At 36.5% G+C, this 22,952-nt stretch overlaps 1 protein-coding gene and 1 pseudogene across 2 annotated transcripts; both read left to right on the top strand.

Moving 5' to 3' along the window:
- Window positions 1-11,289: 11,289 nt before the first annotated feature.
- Window positions 11,290-17,551, top strand: LOC147291773 (protein XAP5 CIRCADIAN TIMEKEEPER-like). The gene is made up of 12 exons (XM_086236612.1): window positions 11,290-11,496; window positions 11,735-11,800; window positions 11,891-11,955; window positions 12,043-12,155; window positions 12,571-12,649; window positions 12,731-12,807; window positions 12,898-12,959; window positions 13,064-13,195; window positions 13,302-13,355; window positions 13,489-13,554; window positions 14,876-14,950; window positions 17,234-17,551. Exons 1-12 carry the CDS (start codon window positions 11,326-11,328, stop codon window positions 17,282-17,284), a joined length of 1,011 nt encoding a protein of 336 aa, XP_086092738.1. The 5' UTR covers window positions 11,290-11,325; the 3' UTR covers window positions 17,285-17,551.
- Window positions 17,510-22,686, top strand: LOC147291772 (putative disease resistance protein At3g14460; annotated as a pseudogene). Its single transcript, XR_015121176.1, has 6 exons — window positions 17,510-20,436; window positions 21,044-21,230; window positions 21,306-21,650; window positions 22,018-22,099; window positions 22,205-22,278; window positions 22,405-22,686. The product of XR_015121176.1 is annotated as a putative disease resistance protein At3g14460 (transcript).
- Window positions 22,687-22,952: the final 266 nt, after the last annotated feature.

Here is a 22,952-nt window from a genome sequence, read left to right as displayed (position 1 = left end):
GGCAGTGGATCGAGGAGAGAGAGAGAGAGAGAGAGAGAGAGAGAGAGAGAGAGAGAGAGAGAGAGGAAGGGGAGTAGGTTGTGACAAAAAATCAGAAAAGGTTGGGGATAGGTTTGGGCTTTTTGTTAGAATGACACAAATGCCCTTCTCTTAACGGGTCAAACGGGTCACCCGTGAAATGACCAGACCCAACCCGTTATCTTAACGGGTCATTAACGGGTGACACTGATATCAACCTAGCCCGATAACCTCGAACCCGAACCCGTAAATTTGCGTGTCGTGTCGTGTTAACGGGTCGTTTGTATTTTTGCCAGGTCTAACCAAACATATGTAGATCCTCTGAAACACAGGCCTGCCATCATGATCCAGTGTTGTTTTAACTTTAACTGTACTCCCCACATTCACTCTCCTCAAATCTTCAGCATAGTTCCAAAGTGACTCATTGTAAGACCCTAGAATTTACCGTATTTTAATTTTCAGTTTGTTTAAATAGAATTTGGTTTAATTCTTAGAGTTGACTAATTTTTCTAAAGTGTAAGTGACTAAGATTAAACCTTGGTAGCGTAGGGCTCATTTTTCTGAAAATAACAAAGTTTGGTTCGTCGAAATCGAAGTTCGGACGAAGGAATTACGAATTTTCAAAGTTGGATAATTGTTTTAGATTATTATTTGATTTTTTTGGAATTTTATTTGGAGAAGTTGGATTTTTCAAAAAAAAATTCTAGAAATCAAAATAGTGTTTTGAGGCTATAATGAATTAGTACTCGCCTCATGAGTCCGTAGGATTTTTTGGGAGAATTTTCAGAACTCAGATGTATTTTTGGTGGATTTTTGAAGTTGGAAGAAAATAAAAGAAAATAAGAAAATCTAAAAAATAGAATTTACTATGATTTAATGACGTGGCCCGATCTGGGCCGTCCATCTCACTTAATCGAACGGATAGAGAGGCATCAACGAATGATTATGTGCGGCACAGCACACGCAAGCCTTTGTACACCTACGATCCTCAGCGCATGCCCTAGACGACATGAACAACACTCTATATGCATCGTCCGTCTCCCGCATGACATGTCGCACGCCCCAGCATCCAGCCCGCCCAGCTCTGTCATTCTCATATTCGATTCTCTGCCTTTATCAAATCTCTGGGATGATGGATTCTCTAGTTGATTGAGCAGATAGAAGCTCAGCACTCACTCTCGACTTTATTCTCTCTACTAGACAACCAAAGTTACTTTACTCTAAAAAATCCCAACTGCCTTTATCATATCATTTTAGCCTTTAGTTTACCATAAAAAATCCTAACTTTTCATCTTCTACTGAGTGCTCGCTCAGCCATGGCCAACTGGATGCCAACGTGGCACTTTGAGGCCCACAATGAATGAGTAGACCCTGATGTGGCACTAATATTGTTGAATAGACGATATCACCCACGCCACCTCAGCATTTTAGACAAAGATCGGGATGGACTTGACAGAATAGGGCAATGTGGGACACAGACTTAAAGCTCAGGGAGTTATGTGAGACAAAAAAATGTCAGGGGGTAAAGTGAGACAAAACCTTAAAGTTAAGTGCCAAATGTGCAAATAAGCCCCAAAAGAAATATCCAAGACAAAAAAATCTTGTTGCCAAATCAAATCTTCACCCAAACCTTGCTGCACTAAAGGATTACCGTGGGTTGGCCTGCAAAATAAAACACAAAAAATCAAATATATAGGTTAAATCAAAATCAAATATGTAATTCAAAAATCAGACCCAAATCAAAGGCTAAATTGAAAAATCAACCTAAAAATCAAAGGATGCACAAAATTGAGTTCCACATAACACTAATCGATCTTCTCTCTGCAAATTACACCATTGTCGAACCTGAAAAGAAGAGAAACATGCAGAAAATTAAATTTATTTTTTTGTTCACGGAGAAGAAGAGGAAATGAAGAAGAAAGGGGAAAGAAGGAGAAGAAAATTCGCGTAAGGAATGAGGAACCTCACCTGGTTGCTGTTTGGGGAAGAAAAGAAGAAGATCAAAATGAAGTGAAGGAGAAAGAAGAAGAAGAAAGAAGAAGAAAGAAGAGGGAGGCGGCTCGCGATGAAGAAGAAAGAGAAGAGAAAATGAAGGAAAATAACAAAAAGAAAGGGGAGGCAGCACATTAGGTCAAGAGCAATCCTAGCGGTTTGGGCCGCCAGGAATAAATACACAATTAAAATCCTAGCAGTCCAATCCGACAAGATTGAGTTCTAGACTTCTGATGGCGGGATTTTTTCCGCTTATCTGAGCAATCATGGCGAACCAAACCTTCCGCCAGAAATTCTTTAGCATTTATGGCGGACAAATCTAATTCGCCAACATTGTCCGCCAAGAATGAAAGAATTTGTAGTAGTAAAACATGATGAGCTTGGAGGCCATTGAGATTCATGTTATCAAAACCTTAGATTCCTAAACATTCCTAGTCGATAAAGGGAATGTTAACTGGACATTAACATTCTAATAAGTCAAGATCGACTAGCACATAAGCTTGCTCACTCTGAATTGGTGAATCTCATGCCACAGTGTAGGAACATTAGAGCAGGTATGTGGGTGCGTGCTTGGAGACATGTCCACTGAGCTGACTGAATAGAGAATCTTAGAAGGAGCTTTACGTCATGTGAAATAGGAACACTGTGGTTGTGATAGATATTGATTAGTCCTCAGACCTAAGACACCATTAATGTCTTCTGTGTATGCTTAGTATACTTTGATCGCACAAAATGGACCAACGCCATCAGGCATGGGTTACATGTGTACGTTGGGTGCATTGACACACATATGGAGGCATGCATGTGAGTGTGCAATATAAAATCTTTCACATTTCGTGAAGAATGAGATGTCCCAAGATATAAAGACTCGCAAAGTCTCTGGCCAGAGTATTAGAGTCACATATATGAGTATATCCTGTAATGAGTTTTGACATTAGTTCCATACCCACGATGTAATCAAGACATAGATGAGAGAAAGGACAGTACTGTATTATAATCATAACTAAATAGATTTGAGGCTAAATTCTATTTGGTTTGGGGATCATAAACTGTGACTAGGTATCAATGTGGTATGTAGAGTCTAAAGAGCAATTAACTAGAAATTAAGAGCTCTAGGTTAATTGTGATCCAACTGTCAAATCGAATAAGAATCTAAAGGGTCACACACATACAACTATGTGGGAGACTAAAAGGAAATGATGATACCAAGGATCACTACAAGAATATTGTCAATAGATATCACTCATTTTATATCAGATTTGAATATGACTGATATTATAAAACTTATAATATCAGATAATTTTTTAGCTGATTTCTAAATTCTATTAGATATCACATGGTTTTTTTCAACTGATATATAATATTTTCATTTTTCTAAGAACTTATAAAGACATCAGTATAAATTGTTAACTGATATCTTAACACAACACTTATAATTTTTATCCTAACACTCAAACTCACTGATATGTAATGTGTTTTTTCTGACTTAAATTTTTTTGTCCTACTCCCAAGTCCCAACACTTAGACATATACAAATATACTAAAAATTAAAAACCTAGGTCTATCTCTCAGCTCACTTCTCTGTCTCTCTCTCGCAAATTCCATCTCGCAAAAACTGTCTCAGCTCATCAGTGTCACACACTCATCGTCGGCGTCGCCGTCTTCACTCCCAGACTTCATTGTGAGTTCGTCTGTCTCTCTCACTCTCATTTCTCTGTCTCTCTCTCTCACCCTCTGACTCTTAGCCTCTCCATTCACAGACGTCAAAGAACAACCTGACCAGTCGCACCCCAGCCTCTCTCTTGCTGTCGCCGCCACCGCTTGAAGATCCTTTCAACAGGTGAAGTATGAATTTCTGGGTAAATTAGTTTCTGAATTTTTGGGTAAATTAGTTTGCTCACAAGGGCATTTTCTGTGTGCTCCATTTTGTAGAACAAAACTTTAAATTAGTGAGTGAGATTTGGACTATCTGCTCATCAACCTCACACACTCGCCGTCGTCGTCACCGTCGCCACTCCTAGACTTCATTGTGAGTTCGTCTGTTTCTCTCACTCTCACTTCTCTGTCTCTCTCTCACCCTCTGACTCTTAGCCTCTCCATTCGCAGACGTCAAAGAACAACCTGACCAGTCGCACCCCAGCCACTCTCTTGCCGTCGCCGCCACCGCTTAAAGATCCTCTCGACCCCAAGATCCTCTCGACAGGTGAAGTGTGAATTTCTGGGTAAATTAGTTTCTGAATTTTTGGGTAAAATAGTTTGCTCACAAGGGCGTTTTCTGTGCTCCATTTTGTTCTAACAAAACTTTAAATCTTTTATAATAAGTGAGAAAATGTAATGCTGAAGAAATGGGAGGTTCAACTTTTTTCATTTATTTTTTTTTTAAATAATTTAAGTGCATGTTTTCCTTGCTATAATAATGTGTTATATTTAATAAAACAAGGTTATGTTGTTGAGGGGTGATGTCTGGTGAAGTGTGAGCTAACAATAGTACTACCATGTATGCGTTATTCATTGTTAATTGATTTGCAAACGTTTGTTTGACATAGACAGCCTTTGATTCTTATGAGCTGGAACCTGCTATTAATATATGGCCATATGTCTTGCACTTCATACCACATGAAAGCAATCATAAAATCAATGGCTATGTGTGAGTGTAGGCCAACCACTTGAGCTTTTGTTGTGGAGGCCCAGCAGATTGGTACCATATCATATTCACAAATAAAACATATTGTTGTTGTGATTTTTGGACTGTTTTGATGGTATCATCCTTGTAATAAGTTAGAAAAATGTGTCGGTGTGATGCTTCTTTGTTCTTACTTTCTTAATTAGATGACATTGAATTAAGACATGGGTGCTTCTGGTAGTTAATTACTGAATGGGGCTCCTTGTTTGACTTACTCTGTTGTGTTTTAGCAAATTATAAATTGTGCATTTCATTTTTCAGGTTTACTTTGTTCGTATTAGAAGACATAACCAGCAGCCCTTTTTACACATGAGGAATTGCTAACCTAGGTATATTTCTTAATTATTTACTTTGATCACATTCATGCTGTTGTTCAATTTTGGTCTTCTGATTTTAAGCTTGCGCTTGTAAATATGACATAAGAACTGTCCTAGTATGCATATAAGTTTTTTATTTGAAAAAAATTGGGGGAACAATAAAGTGGCTAGTGTAGATTTCTGTATGGTACACTTGCTGAGTTTTAGGAATAATAGGTTGTCTCTCTAAAGTCTCTTATGAGCTTTTTGTTTTCCATATATAACATATATGTTTTGAATCTTATATGTAAATTGCAATACATGAATGTTTGTCTCTTATAGGGTAAAATTAAAACGTATTAATGAGTATTTGTTTCATAAGAGGCTAGGTGAGAAATTTGCATTTTAATTTGACTGCACATTAATATTGAATTGGCTATTGTCTCTTTATGTGAAGTTAATATCGACAAGTAAGGGCAATGGATAAAACCTGGATGCATGCTGATAGGATGACTAAGGAGTATGAGGTGGGAGTTGAGGATTTTTTGACATTTGCATTAGGGAATGCTACCATTCATAAGTATATTCAGTTTCCTTGTGTGAAATGTGGGAACTTGAATAATTTTACCATTAAGATAGTAAGGGAGCATCTTTACTTTAATGGTATAAACAAGCGATATAATAATTGGATATGGCATGGTGAGTGTGCTGCCCCTACATTTGTGGAGTCAGAACATGATGTATTTGGGCACCTATATGAAAAGGTTTTGAACTCACACATGAAAGAAATGGTTGGATTTGTGGACCCCTCACGCATCTCAGTTGGAGTAGGAGACTCACAACAGCGATCACAATATTTAGCAGATCGCTTTCATATGGGCAAATCAGATCGTGTTTTTTTACTTCCATACAATTCTAGGTAAGTTTCTGAAATTACTTAACTATTGATTAATTTTAAGCAGATTGTTTTCATATGGGTAAATCAGATTGTACTTGCTGATTAATGTTAACCTTTTCAAGGGCACACTAGATTTTGACCATTATCAATGAAGACAAAGATACAGTTTTTATCATGGACCCTCTTCCGAAGCAAACCCATGACAAAGAGTGGATGGCAATTGTCAACAAGTAAGACTTTACTTTTATTTGATTCATTGTAACCACTCTTTTTTTCCCCAGATTTATATACCATCTTTGTTTCAAGACATATAATTAAAAGTTTCAATTTTTGTTGATTAAGTGCTATTAGACACTTTAATGGACTCACGGGTAGGACAAATAAGAAAACGCCCCAGTGGAGACATCTATTCGTAAGTCCTCAATCTTTAATGTCATTAACCTTAATTTTATTTGTCTGACAAGTCCACATAAGCATATGGCTTGAATATTAACTATGTGCCATTTTTTCGGATCATGCATAGTGTCCAAAGCAACCTGGTGGTATTGAGTGTGGTTACTATGTGATGTAGTACATGAAGGAAATTATTGAGGATACCAACCTTAATTATACGACCAAGGTCAGATTTCCAATTAATAAAAAACATATCTACCCAAAATTGTATTGCGCTTGTGTTGTTCATGCATTTGGATTAAATACTTAAAGTATGGTTTGTAATATATGCAATTGAATAATCTGATCTGCCTTTTGTCCTTTAAGTGGTTCAACAAACAATGTAGAAACTGCATGCATGCATACCCAAATTTTTGACTAAGTTCAACTTGGAGAAACTGCATCTTTGATGTTTGAGAGAGAGGTATTTGAAATGTGAAAGTTAGAGTGGAGAACCTCTGAGAACCTCTGGTGCTTTGTGTCATATTGTTACTATATATTATTAATTTGAAACAGGGTTGCAACTACAGGGACAAGGATTTGGTGCTTTTCTTATAGTGTGGTCTCTTTTCAAGGATAAGCAATTTTCTTAAAAGCACACATATGCATGAAGTAGGGAAATAGGAGGGTTGTTAGGCAGCAACTCATTTTGTAGTGCAGTGTAGTTCCATTCAACTACTCTGACTTGCTTTTATTCTTTATGCATATGCATGTTTAGTTGAAAATTGAGATTAATAAGGCATGCATGTATTCAGTATATAGAACTTATGAGATCAATGAATTTGTGATTAAATTAAGGAATATATGTTCCTTTGATGTTTTCAGTGGTCCAATATGAAGACCAAGCGAAGCGGATACACACAAGATCAAATAGATGAGGTGCGTGTGGAATGGGGAGATTTTGTGAACAATTATCTTTAGACCGACAAGTTAATTGGTAGGTGGTGTGCGTTTTGCCTTTTTTGTGGATAGAAGAAAGCTGTCGTGCATGCTCATTTTTTGTAAAGCATGGAAGAAGATTGAAGATTTGGTGCTTTTAATTAGATCATACATGCTGCCATGACTATTTTGTAAAGGATGGCAGAATTGAAGATAGAACTAGCTAGCTAGCTAGACATAGTGCTGATTTGCAGATAAATTAGGCTAGGTGCTGTCATGTTATTTTATACATGTGGGCAGCGTTTGGTACATTAATTACAACTTGTTTTGGTTTTGTAAAGGTCTTAACAAGCAGGGTTTAGGCAATATTACCTTAGTTATTAGGCTGGTGGCATGATATGTTTAGACCTCTACAAAACAAAAAATATATATATGGTTATCTTGTTGGATATTTGTAGGCAGCTTTGAATATTGTTATTGGTGATTATTGAAATATATGGAATGAGAATGGAAGATTTTATGGCTGCACAAATTTATGGCCAAATTTATGTACAGACTCAAATTTATGTATTGATATCATTTTTTAAGTGAAAAAAAACTGATATAGCAAGTTGTATTCTAATTTTCTTTTGTGAAATCAACATACTAAACGATATCAGTTTTGGACTAATAATTGATATTTTATAACGCATTGATATCAGATTCTTTCTCAGATCTGATATAAAAACAATGTTTAGATATCAGGATCTATTCCATACCTGATATTGATATCAAGATTATATATATCAGATTCTACCATAGACCTGATATTGATACCATAGTTTTATATCATATTCTACCTCAAACCTGATATTGATATTGTGTTATATGTCAGTATTAGTATCCAATACGATATCTATTGACCAATACTATTGATACTTAGATTTTATAGATATAAGAAATAATATCAAATTGGATATCCATTTTGTATTTATGACATTAGGTTGAAAAAGAAAAATGATATATAAACAATGTTTACATATCAGTTTAAAACTGATATCTAAAATGTGAACATTAGATATCACGACGCGCTATATCAGACGGCTACCCAAATAGATATCAGTCCATGACTCATATCTATCGACATTTTTGTTGTAGTGGATCAAAATGTTCGATTATTGATTGCGACTATCGTGATAGTTGGTATTGTCTAAGTTTGGGAGTTGATACTTCCTAGTGGGTAACCCATCATAGTATTGCTTTAGTGTGAGCTCACTTAACTGTGAGATACTAATGGAGATCATGAAACTCTAATGACTTAATTACTAATTGATGAAGATAATTAGTAAGTTCATAAGTCAAGTGATTAATTTAGGGTAATCACTTAATATAATCTTTTCTTAAATAGAATTAATTAGCTAATTAATCTACTTAGAGAGTAAGATTGAAAAGTCAAAGCTTGAGCTTATTGACCCAATGCTAAATCATTAATTATTAGAGAATAATTAATGTTATTATATTAATTAAGATAAATGATTAATTAGTTAATCATTAGTCTTAACTCAAACACTAACTTTGTTGATTAAAATATTAATCACATAATTAAGTGTTGGGATAACATATTGGTCAAAGGGCTTTTGACTTTCATGTATCACAAGGTGTAAGTCATATAATATTAGAAAGCTTTAGGCAATAGTGTAAATATGAGTTTTGCTCATTAAATATGAATATACAAGATTGAAGAATGGGAAAGAGAAGAGATTGAATGACTTGGATTTAACAAGCCATCACATTAAAAGAAAAGCAAGAGTGACCGAAACCCTAAGGGGCAAGGGAATAAGTGAATAAAATTAAAAATTTACCATGTTTTCACACTTAGAAATTGTTTCTAGGATTACCCATCATTCCCTTCAATCTTCTCATTCCATATACCCAACATTTTCTCCTTCTACTATAAAACACCTGTTTGTACCCAAAAATAACACTTGGGTTATCTTAGCTTAAAAATGCTCGTGTTTAACGTGTTTTGGGCAAGGGAGTGTTGTTAATTAGCCCATTTCCGTGTTTTGGCCCGGAAAATATTGTTGGTATATTTCTCCTCATTAATATCCAAGAATTGTTTTTGGCTAACTCATTTTGTGGCGAAGGGATCTTTTAACCCACTTCCCTTAAATTTGTGGTTCAAGGGCCAAGGTTCGCTCTGGGGGCAAGGATTGTTTAAGTTTACTTGCCTATATGGCCCATGACTCGAAAAAGGTTTTGGAGGCCAACGACATGGCCATAAAATTGATAAGCCCATTTCAGTTAGGACCGGTAGAAATTTTTGCTGCCCATTTACGCGACTAACTCCGAAAAATGAGTCCAAGATTATGTAGAGATTAAGTCATTAAGCAATGAGTCCAACTTTGGAAGGATTTCTGTCTCCATTAATTATGAGATTTGATCCAAGATCCCCTTAAAGTCTAACTTTGGAAATGATTTAGAAAGTTTTGGACAAGGACTCAATACGATCAAGTAAGAACTCCTACTATGGGAAAAATTTCAATCCTCATTAATGACAAAAGATATGGCTGGCAAGAAGAAATCTCAGAAGTTCGAGTCCTACTCAAACTAGGAGAAGGAAGTTAATTTTGGGCTAGGAAATGACCCATTATCTAGGATTGTATCCCAACACCCCTATAAATAGATGCACTCAAGAGAGAAAAATGGGACACATTCAGTATTCAACACACACAAGCTCTCAAATTTCAAGATTCTCTCAAAGTTCCTTTGTTTTCAAATTTTTTTTGTTGCTACCATTTGAGGTGCTTTTAATTTTCTCATAACTTTAGTCTCAAGATCATTAGGTTTGTAGCTCTGTCATTTCTCTCACAAGGATTTTGGTATCAATTTATTTTATGCACTTTTGTTTCAAGCTATTGGGTTGTTCTTATTCAGTTCTCGTCCAAGTTCTTTTCTTTTGATTTTGCTTAAAACATAGATGTTTATTTTGTTCATTGTTCTTTTTAACATAAAGGTTGATTTGGTTGGCAACAATAGCGTTAAGTTCCATTATAATTTCATGGTTCATACTTTTATCTTTTTGGCCAATTTCACCATTGCATTCACGAGTTTAGCCACACCATTCTAAGGAGGACGAGACGTGACTCGGACTCGGACTCCGATTAAAGGCCTTGTCCCGGAGGCTTGAAAAGAACCTAGACCAAGAGTGGTTCCTAGCTTGGCCGTGCAATCACTTTTGATTCGATTTCAGATTTTGGCGCATAACTCGACATCATATCACAATTCTAATTTCTATTGAGGCCTAGTTTGAGGCCCAATAGTGACACACTGACATCATATCACAATTCTAATTTCTATTGAGGCCTAGTTTGAGGCCCAATAGTGACACACTCAGCACTCACACCCAAACGGACCAAACTTCACTTTTGGCCAACCTTAGCTAAAAACTAGTGAACAACACCCAACTTAGCTCCCATCAACGTTGACAAAAGAGAGAGAAAGGGGAGAGTTAGAGAGATAAAGGAAGATGAGAGAGATACTATAGAGATAAACTACAAACAAGAAACACATGCCTTCCATTGGTTTTTTTTTTTTTTTTTTTCCTTTAGGTCCAATTATACAAATGGTTCTTGTAGTTTGCACTATATTTTAATGTTATTTTTGTGATTTAGTCGTATCCTCGTGGTTAAAAATCTTGGCATAATTTTCTAATTTTGTCCAATTTTTGTCAAATAGTATGCATGTTCGTGTTATGTGGGAAGGTAAAATTGCCCTTTCACTTGATTAGTTGACCATCCTAATAGTAAACATGAGATTTTACTTCCCACGTGCCGTGCACATGCACATTATTTGACCAAAACTGTGAAATTGGATAAAGAATGATAATAATATTTAGGTACAATTAAAACAGGATGATCATTTGTGTGCTTTAAGGGAGGTTTAGTGGGCTTTATAGTTACTAATATTACCAGCCGTTTGATTGAAATGAAGGGCTGTAATGAGTTTGGCGCTTACAGGCGCGAAAACGCTAACGCTCAGGTGAGCATTCCTGTGATGTTTAGTCGTTAACTCTTTCTTCTATAAGTTCCAAGTTTGGGAGGGAGTGGTGGGTCTAGGGAGCAAACAGAGACTCTGGAAAGGAAAAGATGTCGGGCATGGGAGATGGATACGTGGGCACGGCCCAAGACGCCGTGAGGATCCGAAGACTCCAGAAGCAAAGAGAAGCCGAGCGCCAGAAAATTCAAGAGCTCAAAACCAAGTCGGCCTCCGATAATGGCCAGCCGGGTCTCCTCCAATTTGGGTCAAGTACTTCAGAGGTTGGCCGTCTTCCAAACCTAACTGATATGAATATCAATCTAGGGTTTTCAAGTTCCCTATCAACCCATATACTTCAGCTTCAGCAATCTTAATTAGGGTTTCTTGTCAATGAAAGAAAAGCATGAAAAGTGTGAAATTATATATGCATTCTATTTTTTTTTTTTTTTATAATTATTATTTTTTTCTTATAATTGACTAATGTTATTGGTTAATAATTCTGTTGAAGGAATATTTCAGATTCTTGAGACAGCGTTTAAGAAAGAAACTGTTGGTTTGATTACAAGGGATCAATATGTTGAGAAGGTAAATTCGAAAAGCATTAGCATTTTTTTCCTCTTAGATTTACTTATACTAATGGAAGCATAAGTTTTGTGGCATCAATCTTTATTGTAGAGAGTAAATATTCGGAACAAAATTGAGGAGGAAGAGAAGGAGAAACTTCAGAAGCTACAACAAGAGTGAGTTTTATAATCTAGGACTGTTACTGTGAAAATCTCCAAGTGTTTGCATTTTTCAATGTTTTTTATTTTTCTTGCATAATTTAGGGAGGAGGAACTTCAATTACAAAAGCGTAAGAAGAGGAAGGTAAAGGGGAGTTCTCGATTGTCCTTTGCGGATGACATCGAGGATGGAAGTGAAGTGGAAGATGGAGAAAATAGTAAGCATTTCTCTCCTCTCCTCAAAGACATTAAAAAATTAATTCAGGTTATGCAGTGCCTCAAGTTGCTCTCAGCCATCTTTGTGTCCGATCAATACTATACTAACCTTTGATCAGCATCCCTGTCACTAAAATTTACCAATATGGAATTTTGTATATTGATTTGGCTTTTCTTTTTCACCATTTTATGTGATGTATTCTCCTTCGATGAATATTATGTGTAAATCTGGACTAATTTATCTGTTGCATGTATGAAAGTTTCAATTCGAATTTTCTGGCATGGTGTATATTTTAGACCCAGATATCTGACGCTTTAATGGTCACTCATGAGTTTTCTAATCTAATAATTTTATGGATGCCCATCGGAACTTATTGCTGATTCTTTGTTCTTCCGTTTTGATTGTGCTTTCTACAGAAAGTTCAGAGACTACAAGATTATGGTGTGGTAGATTTGGCAAAGATCCTACAGTGGAAACTAGCTTTTTGCCAGATAGGTGTAATATCTCTCTCTATCTCCCTATTTGGTTCTCTTGGCTCTATCATTTGTACTTAGAAGTGCTATGGATTTGTTTCAGTGAGCGGGAGGCAGAGGAAGAAGCTGAGCGTGAAAGGTTGCGGAAACAGTGGTTTCTTGAGCAGGAGAAGATACAAGGTAATTCTGCTGTCTTTGTTTATTCATTTGTTTCTTTTCTCGTTTTCAAGTACGAAGTTTTAAAAGAAACTTTTACTGTGTTTTTTACAGACGAGCCACTTCAAATTACTTACAGCTATTGGGATGGAGCAGGGCATAGGAGAGCGATGAAGGCAAGTAAATCATGCTCTTACATTTATTTTCACTTTGTGGTTTCTCTTTTAAATTTGAAATTATCGATTTATTTAGTTTTCATATTCTTTTTGTTACCATTCAGGTACGAAAGGGTGATAAAATTGGAGATTTTCTTCGGGCTGTTCAACAGCAACTTGCGCCTGAGTTTCGAGAGGTTCGAACCACCTCAGTGGAGAACTTACTTTACATAAAAGAAGATCTTATCATTCCACATGTAAGATAAATTTGATAGAAGTACTTGGAAAACAATTCTGGTATAGGTTTTTCTGAATATATTCTAATGTTTTCGCATCACTTATTTCATGATTGTGGAAGTACAGCAGCATAGTTTCTATGAGCTAATAGTAAACAAGGCTAGGGGCAAAAGTGGACCGGTAATGTTCAATATTTCTTGTTCTTCTTCTTCCCTCCCTTGGAATGAGTTGTAGTAATATTTAATTTGTGTAATTGTCTCTTGTAGGCTCATTAATGGTTACTCATTATTATATTCTGTTGTATTTTGCATAGCTTTTTCATTTTGATGTGCATGAGGATGTGCGAACAATTGCTGATGCTACGGTAGAGAAGGATGAGGTACATTCTTGTTGCATTAGTCTCTAGTTCTGTATTATTTAAGAAGTTTCCAAAACTGCAGATGAAACACAAACATAAACAGGCTAAAATTAACTTCATGGTATAATTTCTTAAATGCTCTTTCAATGTACCGTGAAGTTAAAATCTAAATAAGTATTTTCTATTATTTCAATTATAAATGAGGAATCTATGCTGGACGTCTTAGAAATGTTGGGTGCTAGTTAGACAGCTTGGAGATCGGGTCCTTAAATTACCTTGGCTGCATTGCACTATTTTTCTCTAGTCCTGCAGTAAGAAGTTTCTGAAACTGAAAATGAAGCACAAGCATAAATGGCCTAAAATTAACTTCATGGTGTAATGCATTAAATGTTCTTTCAATGTACTGTGAGCTTGAAATCAAGTCAGCAGTTCCCATTATTTAAATCGTAGATGCAGAATCTATGCTGGGCATCTTAGCAATGTTGTATGATAGTTAGCCAGCTCGGATAATAGTCCTTTAAGCTAATTTTAGCCATCTTTAATCCTGTGTTCTTTAGGAAGCTTCAGTATGTGACTATGTGCCACTTCTTAATTACTTCATCAGGATTTTTCCAACTCAGGATTCTTTTCTGTGAAACTATTTTCTTGTTTTGATAGAGAACAGACTTGAATGATAAAATTTAAAAGTTACAAATATTTTCCCCAGCCGTGGGTAAGAGGTCTGCAATCTAGGCCAAATTAAAACAAAGAAAGAAAAGAAAAGAAATTAGCGTATAACATCCCATAATCAAACCAAAAACTTCTCTCTAACTACAAATGACTAGAACTCTCAACACACACTTTGCCCTCAATCCAAGTGAAGAATATTAAAAGGAATTTCTCTAAGATGCAGAAAGCAATGCCCATAAAGAAGCCCAAAACCTCATTCTATCCCAGAGGTAACCTCTTCCCCTAGCTTTCTTCAAAAATTCAAACCACCCTTAACTGATGCCCTTGTGCAGATGACTGATGATGGATGAATAACCTCTTCCTGTGTGTCTTTTTAACAAGTTAGGCAGATGGAGGAAATTTTGATGATAGACATTTTAATCACCTCTTTAGTCTTGACCTTTCTGATGAGCCCATGTAATGCAAATTTCATGTTGTATGAATCTAATATCAAATTATGGACATATGTTTGGAACTTCACTGCATTCAAATCTTGGTCTTTTATCTGGGAGATACATGCCACATATCATAAGAAACGGACTATGTAGGCTTGAGTATGTAATTCAGGTATCTATTAGCAGTAATGCCATGACTCAATCCCTGTTCTCATGTCTTTGATTTAATATTTTGGCAGTCTCATGCTGGGAAGGTTGTTGAGAGGCATTGGTATGAGAAGAATAAGCATATTTTTCCTGCTTCTAGATGGGAGGTGCTCTCTCTCTCTCTCTCTCTCTCTCTCTCTCTCTCTCTCTCTCTCTCTCTCTCTCTCTCTCTCCATATATATAAAATTATATATATATCTACATGTCTACCCAGAAATGGCCCTTTCACTTCAGTCAGGCTGATACTGTGGTATAATGTTTGATTCTGCATAGTGTTTCTTGAAATATGCACTAGAGTGCCTTTGAGTATTCAATTTATGTGTATTTGGTGGGACCAATTGCCCATAATTTTTTTTTTTGTCAGATGATATATTGTGCGCACCAGCCGGTGCGCCAAAAAGTAGTTTAATTCAGGTGGTGGGGTTCGAATCCCCAACATCCCCTCACTTTTATTTGGATGCCCAATTGCCCACCATTCAGCTACTTCTTCTGAGTACATGTTTATTATACTTAATAACCCCATAAACAAAATAGACTTGTAGCTGATATTTGATACCTATTTTCTGTTTTTTTTTTTTTTTCTTACATGCATCATGTTATTAATGAATGATTGTTAATTGCTTAATCTCCTAAAGTAGTAGTATTGTTGTTAATATATGATTTGTTGAAAACTTGATTTATTAATACTGTTTATTTGTAATTAAGCAATTTGTATGATACATTTATAAAAGATAATGAATAATTAAGTGCTTATACTTGTTGATTGGTGAGGTATATTCTATTCGATAATTTGTATACGGGGAAGGATCCATGGCACCTTTTGTATTACACAAGTTTTAACACTACTTTTAAACCTTTGAATATAATCACTTGTAATGGCTAGGATCAAATGTGGTATTACTGTTTGACTTCATAAGAAAAAAAGAAGAAATTTATTCTGTCTCACCTTGGTAGCATAACCTGTTGTTGCATCACTATACCCAATAAGTTTTCTCTCTCTTTTCTTTCCTCTACCCAACCCGTCTCAACTTTTCTTCCCCAAACTACCCGAGAAAATAAAAAGAGCCAATGAAACTCTGCACAAGACTCAGATATGGAGTTCCCTTGCAATTTCTTTATAAAAAAAAAAAAAAAATTAAAAAAATTTAAAAAAAAAAAAAAAAAAAGACTACAGATGCAAAGAAAATCAAGCTGCCCATATAAAACTGACAGCAATTCAATCTGCCCTTTTTCTGGGTCAACGGGAAATCAATATAATTTGTGGAGTCCATTAGTCGAACGATCTTCCGTCAATTCGTTTTGAGACTTGTTTTTGTGATGGAACTATTTTGATAATTTTACATGTCGGTTTGAATTGATAATCTTAAAGAGAGATGAAGTACTACTACTAGCACTGTTAACTGTTTTGCGCCTAAATGGGTATTAGTATTTGAGGCGCATAACTCATTTATGTACTACTACTATCACTGTTAACTGTTTTTTGTCAGCAACTCCCAAATTATCTATCAGATTTATGTTTACCAATCAAGAAAATCATGAAGGGGTAAAAAGAATGAGATAGACTGCCAATATGGAAAGAGTTAGTTGAACTCAACCTGTAAAGTCCTTAGGGGCCTGCGTAAGACCTGTTCCAGTGTAGGGGATCCCTTAGTTCAAATGGAGAGGATTTTTTTCCAATTATCAGAGTAATGTGTGCTGGGGGAGGAGAGTTTCACCGAGCCTTTTTGTTTTAGGGTGGGTTGGGAAAGATAGCTGGGAGAAGTTGAGCAGAGAGATGAAAGAAAATATATTGGATACAGTGATACAACAACAGTTTATGTTACCAAGGTGAGAGAGATTTTTGTTTCGTTTCTTGTTTTTATGAAGCCAAACAGTCATATTACATTTAGTCCTAGCCATTGAAAGTGATTACATCCAAAGGTTTCAAAGTTGTGTCAATAGTCAATACTGTGTAATAAAAAATGTGTCATGGATCCTTTTTTTTATATACTAATTAGTAAATGAGTGATGATGTGTACATGATTATCTGAACATCCTAGGAACTCTTATGTGTTACTAAGGTACATACAATTGTGTTAAGTCATTTATAATTTGACGTATGCTCAATCAAATTTTAATAACAACTAAACAGTTTTTTAGTAACCTATTGTGTCCAAAAAGTTTTACCAGATCTGTTTTAAATCAAAATATAAATAATCGTTTAAATACACTTCTCATGAAATTTCATCCAAAATTTCCACCAATTATCTAGATACTACTGTTGACCACTTAAATATCCTTAGGTGGGACAGAATGATGAGACTAGCGCATTTGTGCTGATTATGAAATGCAATTGTGTATGATTTCTCCAAGTTTTTTATTCACATTTGTTTGTCTTTTGATGATGGCAGATATATGATCCAACCAAGAAATGGGAGCGTTATACCATCCATGGGGACTGATTAATTATCACAAACATGGGATTCAATGCATTTGTGAGTTGTGTCTTGAAAGCTGCACAACATCATTGGTTCTTAGGCTAAGCTTTTGTACCTGTACTCCTGTATAAACTAGATTAAGAACTTGTGGCAATGGGGAATCTTCAGATGGTTGAGGTTCTGTAACATACAGAGAGTTGAGGTTGTAAACTGCAGTTCCTTAATTGTTTTTAGGAGATTCTAAACCTATATGGGAATTGGAATGCAATTTTTAAAAAACTGTTGTTTTCAGATGATGCAAGCAGCAATGATGTATCTGTCATCACCATAGTCGGAATGGGCGGGGTTGGTAAGACAACCCTTGCTCGGTCCCTTTACAATGATGGCAACGTGATAGAGTATTTTACTCTTAAATCTTGGGCTTGTGTTTCAGAAGACTTTGATGTGGTTAGGGTAACTAAAACCCTTCTTCAATCAGTCACTTCAAAGTCTTATGATATTATGGACTTGAATTTTCTTCAAGGTGAACTAAGGGAACAAGTAAGAGGAAAGAAATTTTTATTTGTATTGGATGACCTTTGGCACGAGAATTATATTGATTTGAATTGCCTCCAGGCTCCTTTTGCTTTTGGGGCAAGAGGAAGCAAGGTCCTTGTAACAACACGGAACGAAAATGTTGCATCTACTATCAACAATGTTCCTATTCAGTACTTGAAACCGTTGTCGCATGAAGATTGTTGGTTATTACTTGCAAAACATGCATTTGGAGATGAAACCCCTAATGCACATCCAAACTTGGAAGAAATTGGCAAGCAAATTACAGGTAAGTGCAATGGTTTGCCTTTAGCTGCAGAAACACTTGGGGGTTTGCTACGTTCCAAGAAGAAAGATTTAGAGGAATGGAATAGCATATTAAATAGCAATATTTGGGAGCTATCGTACAATAAAAGTAATATTCTACCCGCTCTAGGATTGAGCTACCATTATCTCCCGGCCCATTTAAAACAATGTTTTGTTTATTGTTCAATTTTTCCGAAGGACTATGAATTCCAGAAGGAAGGCGTAGTTTTACTTTGGATGGCTGAAGGTTTAGTTCCACAAGATGAGAATGCAAGTAAGATGGAAGAGGTGGCTAAGAGATACTTTGATCAATTATTATCACGATCACTATTTCAAAATTCCAGCAAATCAAGTTTCACAATGCATGATCTTGTTAATGACATGGCTGTCTTCATGGCTAAGGGATTTTGTTGCAGGTTAGAAGGGAGGGAATCACATGAAGTTCCCAAAACAAGTCGTCATTTATCATATGTTCAAGAAGAATTTGATACCGCTTCAAAATTTGAGCCATTATACAGCCGAAAGTGTTTGCGAACCTTCCTACCTTTATATTTGAATCCAAAGTGGCCAATGTTCGTAAGCAAAAGAGTTTCACATGATTTCTTGCCAACACAAAGATGTCTGCGAGTGCTGTCATTATCAAAATATACCAATATCACTGAGTTACCTAATTCTATTGGTAATCTCATTCACTTGCGCTACTTGGATCTTTCCTCTACTGCAATCAAAAGGTTACCTGATATAGTGTGTTCTCTATGCAATTTACAAACAATACTATTGTCAAATTGTTCCTCTCTCAATGAATTGCCTGGAGATATGAGTAAATTAATTAATTTATGTCATCTTGATCTTCTTGGAACTAACATAAAAGAGATGTCATTGCAAATGGGTAGACTAAAAAGTTTGAGAACATTGACTGCATTTGTTGTTGGAAAGTCAAGTGGGTCAAGCCTTACGAAATTGAGGGAGTTACTGTATCTTCGGGGAAGCCTTTCTATTCTAAGGTTGCAAAATGTAGTTGATGTTATGGATGCCTTGCAGGCCAATTTGAAGGAAAAGAAAGATCTCAAGGAGACAGTGTTGGAATGGGGTGCGGACACTAATGATCCCCAAAATGAGAGAGATGTACTTGAGAGGCTCCAACCTCCCATAAATTTAGAGAAGTTGACCATCAGATTTTATGGTGGAACTTGCTTCCCAAATTGGTTGGGAGACTCTTCCTATTCTCAAATACAATTCATGTGTCTCAGTGATTGTAGTTATTGTTTGTCTCAAAGAGCTTTCTATAAAAAGGATGAATTTCTTACGACTATCGGTGCTGAGTTCTATGGCAATGGGTCTTCTCTAATATTTCAGCCGTTTCAATCTCTAGAGAAGCTAGAGTTTGAGGAGATGCTTGAATGGGAGGAATGGCAGCCAAGTGGAGGTGAATATCCAGATTTTCCTCGTCTCCAGGAGCTAAAATTAAAGAAGTGTCCGAAGCTGAGAGGAAACTTGCCTAATCATCTTCCTTGCTTGAAAAAACTTTCAGTGGAGGAGTGTGTGGTTCTATACGAAAGGGCCATTACAACCCTTAACATGGACTACTTACAACAATATTCTTTTGAAGAATTGAGGTTGGTTGGATGCCCGCATCTGTTATCATTACTAGGTCAGAGAACAAAATTTATGCCCTTGCTTCAGAGATTTCAGATTCGAAATTTTGTTGATATAGAGTGCTTGCCCAAGCAACTGGTGCATAGCAGCAATTGTCTTCAACATTTGACGCTCTATTTTTGTCCATCCCTGTTGTCGTTCCCTATAGATGGTCTACCTACTACGTTGAGAGAACTTCATATAATAAAATGCAGGAGATTAGAATTCCTACCTCATGAGATGATGGCCAAATTGACATCGCTTTGGTATTTGGGTATATACAATAGCTGTGATTCACTGAGGTCCTTCCCGTTGGGCATTTTTCCCAAACTTAGCAATCTTTATATCAGAGGTTGTGTGAATCTGGAATCCCTTTCCATTGAAGGAGTTGATGAAAATCTCAACACCTTGTGTATCTGGGAGTGTCCAAATCTGGTCTCTTTTCCCCACGGAGGATTGCCCACTCCCAACCTGACCTACTTTTAAGTCGGTGGATGCGAGAATTTGAAGTCATTGCCCGAACGAATTCACACCCTCACCACCCTTCAATATTTATACATACGGAATCTTCCAAATGTTGTGTCAATTGCAGAAGGGGGTTTGCCTCCCAACCTACGAACATTTAGTATCTACGGAAGTGACCATCTGTTGGAGACTGTTGTGTTTTTTGTCTCGTCGGAAATTTCTGGAGGAAGCTACAGGTCTGGCCGAGAGCAATAGGGAGACTGGGCAGTGGGGTAGTTTGGTGTTTTCCTAGTGGGGTACGATTTTGGAAGACAAATAGGACTTGCGCAAGACTTTCCTAGTGTGGGAAGGAGTTCTAAAGGGTTTTTCTTGTGTACAAGGGTATAGAATTAGCTAATAGGTAGATTATCTAATTCTATTAGGATTAGGAATCCATATTGTAAGTGGTAAGTCTATGCTCTATAAATAGGCTGCTGCAAGTCTCATAGAAATTAAGAATAGCTAGAGACTTCAAGGGAAGAAACTCAAAGGGAGACTCGGGTTAGAGACTTAAGGGTGAGTGACTTCAAGAGAGGGGTTTTTCAAGAGGGAAAAACACAAGAGAGCTATTTGTGCAAGAGAGAAGAGAGCGGCTGCGAGTTGGGTAGTCTAGGGTTTCAATAAGTTCTTGTACTCTTATTCTATACATAGTGCAGCTGTGATTCTCTAAGGATCACATGGGGACATAGGCAAAGTTCGCCGAATCTCGATAACAAATCTTGGTGTTCTTTGTGTTTACTTTTGCTGCCATACTGTGTGTTGTTTGCTATATCTGTTTTAACTCTAGAATACATCAAGGACAAGATCACAGGGGTGTTAATTCACTACAGAGACGTTGCTCAAGGAACAGCTGCTCCCTACAACTCTCAACACTCTCTGGATCTCTCACCTAAGACTGAAATCTTTGAACGGAAAGGGACTTCAACACCTCACTTCTCTTCAAAGCCTACAAATCCATGACTGTCCGAATCTCGAATGCCTGCCAGGAGAAGCACTTCAACACCTCACTTCTCTTCAAAGCCTAGAAATCTATGAATGTCCGAGTCTCGAATCCCTGCCAGGAGAGGGTTTGCCCGCGTCTCTTTCTTTTCTCGGAATCTACAAATGTTCTTCAACTCTGAAAAAAAGATACTGTGAAAATAAGACAGGAGAAGATTGGGGCAAGATAGCTCGCATTCCTTGCATACAGATAGATGAGGAAGTGATCATATGAGTATGTACCTGCCACCCCACCGCTTGTTTTTTATCTGTTAAATCAGAGCATAGGGTTGTCCATATTTTAATATTGTTTTCTGAGCTTTTGGGCTTCACTTCTGCAGAGAGCTAGAGAACTAATTGTTGAACTGTAAAGATAATTGTTGGTCTTTGAATGGAGAGGATTGACCCAAGATTGCTCACATCCCCTGCACTGGTAATTATTTCCGAGTCTTTTGTAAAACCTGTCACATGCATCTGCATAAACTTCCATGGAAACCAAATGAGTGCTAGATAAAAGAAATCTTAATCTAATTTTAATATTTTTTTCAATAATATAATCACAAAACTTAAACAAAACAAAGTTGAAAAATTGAACTGTGTGCTTGTGTTCTTCAGTTCTTGGCCCCCCAAAATCACCAAAGTGCTTAATGTAAGCTGGCGATCTGTATTTTGAATTTTGATAATTGTTCTTCACCTGTTTATAACAAGTTAATTTTTTATTTGTGGTTGCTGCTTTCATGTTCATTTAGCAGTTTGCTAATTTATCTCTCAACTTTTCTGTTGCTAATATTTGCTGTCAGATTAAGAAAAGGGGTCATGAAGTGTTGTTAACATACCCTAAGGCTCAATAAGAGGGCCAAAATCATCCAATGAAGCTTACTTGTAAGTCCTTTTGCAGTTGTTATAATTTGAAGTTATTGGCTTCCTCATTTGGGTTTAATTTTAGCTTCACTGATATTAATTATTTTCTTTCTCTTCTTTAATCAGTTCTGGTTGATGGCTTACAGATATGTGCCAAGAGAGATGTGAAGTTAGGAAGAAGAAAGGTACTAATTAAGAAGGTACTTGGATTGGACTTTGTCTGATTTGCAGCATCCTTTTCTTCTATCTCTTTTTTTTTTTTTTTTTGGCTATAAGCATTCACATTTTCATGTTTGGTTAATAGCTTTTTCCTTTGAGTGATGCAGAGACCAGGAGGATTGAAGGCCATGGGGAGCATGGAAAGCAACCCAGAATGATTTGAATTTGAATTTTGCTGAAGCAAAAGACAGTTTTCTCTGTGATCTCTATGGAAGAAGATAATGGAGGGATTTGAATTTCTTTTAACAAATGATTTTAAGCAAAATATTAAAGTTCAGTTACAACCCCCTCTTGTCAAGAGCCAATATGGAGGACAAGAGCTGAAAGAAACTTGCTGGTACAGCATGGAAACGTTGCTCAGAAACATCTGCTTCCTACCACTCTCAACTCTCTTGAAATATGTACACTGAATCTGAAATCTTTAATGGAAAGGGACTTCAACATCTCACTACTGTTCAAAAGCTAAATATTAGAAGGTGTGACAGTCACGATTTCCTGCCAGGAGTGGGTTTGCCAGCATCTCAAAGGATAGATATTGATAGAGTGCCCGAATCTGGAATTCCTGCCAGGAGAGGGTTTGCCAGCATCTCTTTCTTTTCTGAGAATCTACAAATGTTCTTCCTTGAAGTAAATTACCTTGAAAATAAAACGGGAC

This window comes from Dryas octopetala, chromosome 3 (genome assembly GCF_963921425.1).
Source record: "Dryas octopetala chromosome 3, drDryOcto1.1, whole genome shotgun sequence".
Taxonomy (NCBI): Eukaryota; Viridiplantae; Streptophyta; class Magnoliopsida; order Rosales; family Rosaceae; genus Dryas; species Dryas octopetala.
Note: the sequence above shows the minus strand (reverse complement) of the source record. Positions and strands in the feature narration are given on the sequence as shown.

Bases quoted from the DNA above. Each gene is read 5' to 3' on its own strand.
- LOC147291773 (XM_086236612.1), top strand. From the start codon at position 11,326: ATGTCGGGCATGGGAGATGGATACGTGGGCACGGCCCAAGACGCCGTG. The intron at 11,956-12,042 runs GTGAGTTTTATA...TGCATAATTTAG, and splicing joins CTTCAGAAGCTACAACAAGA to GGAGGAGGAACTTCAATTAC. The intron at 12,808-12,897 runs GTAATTCTGCTG...TGTTTTTTACAG, and splicing joins TGAGCAGGAGAAGATACAAG to ACGAGCCACTTCAAATTACT.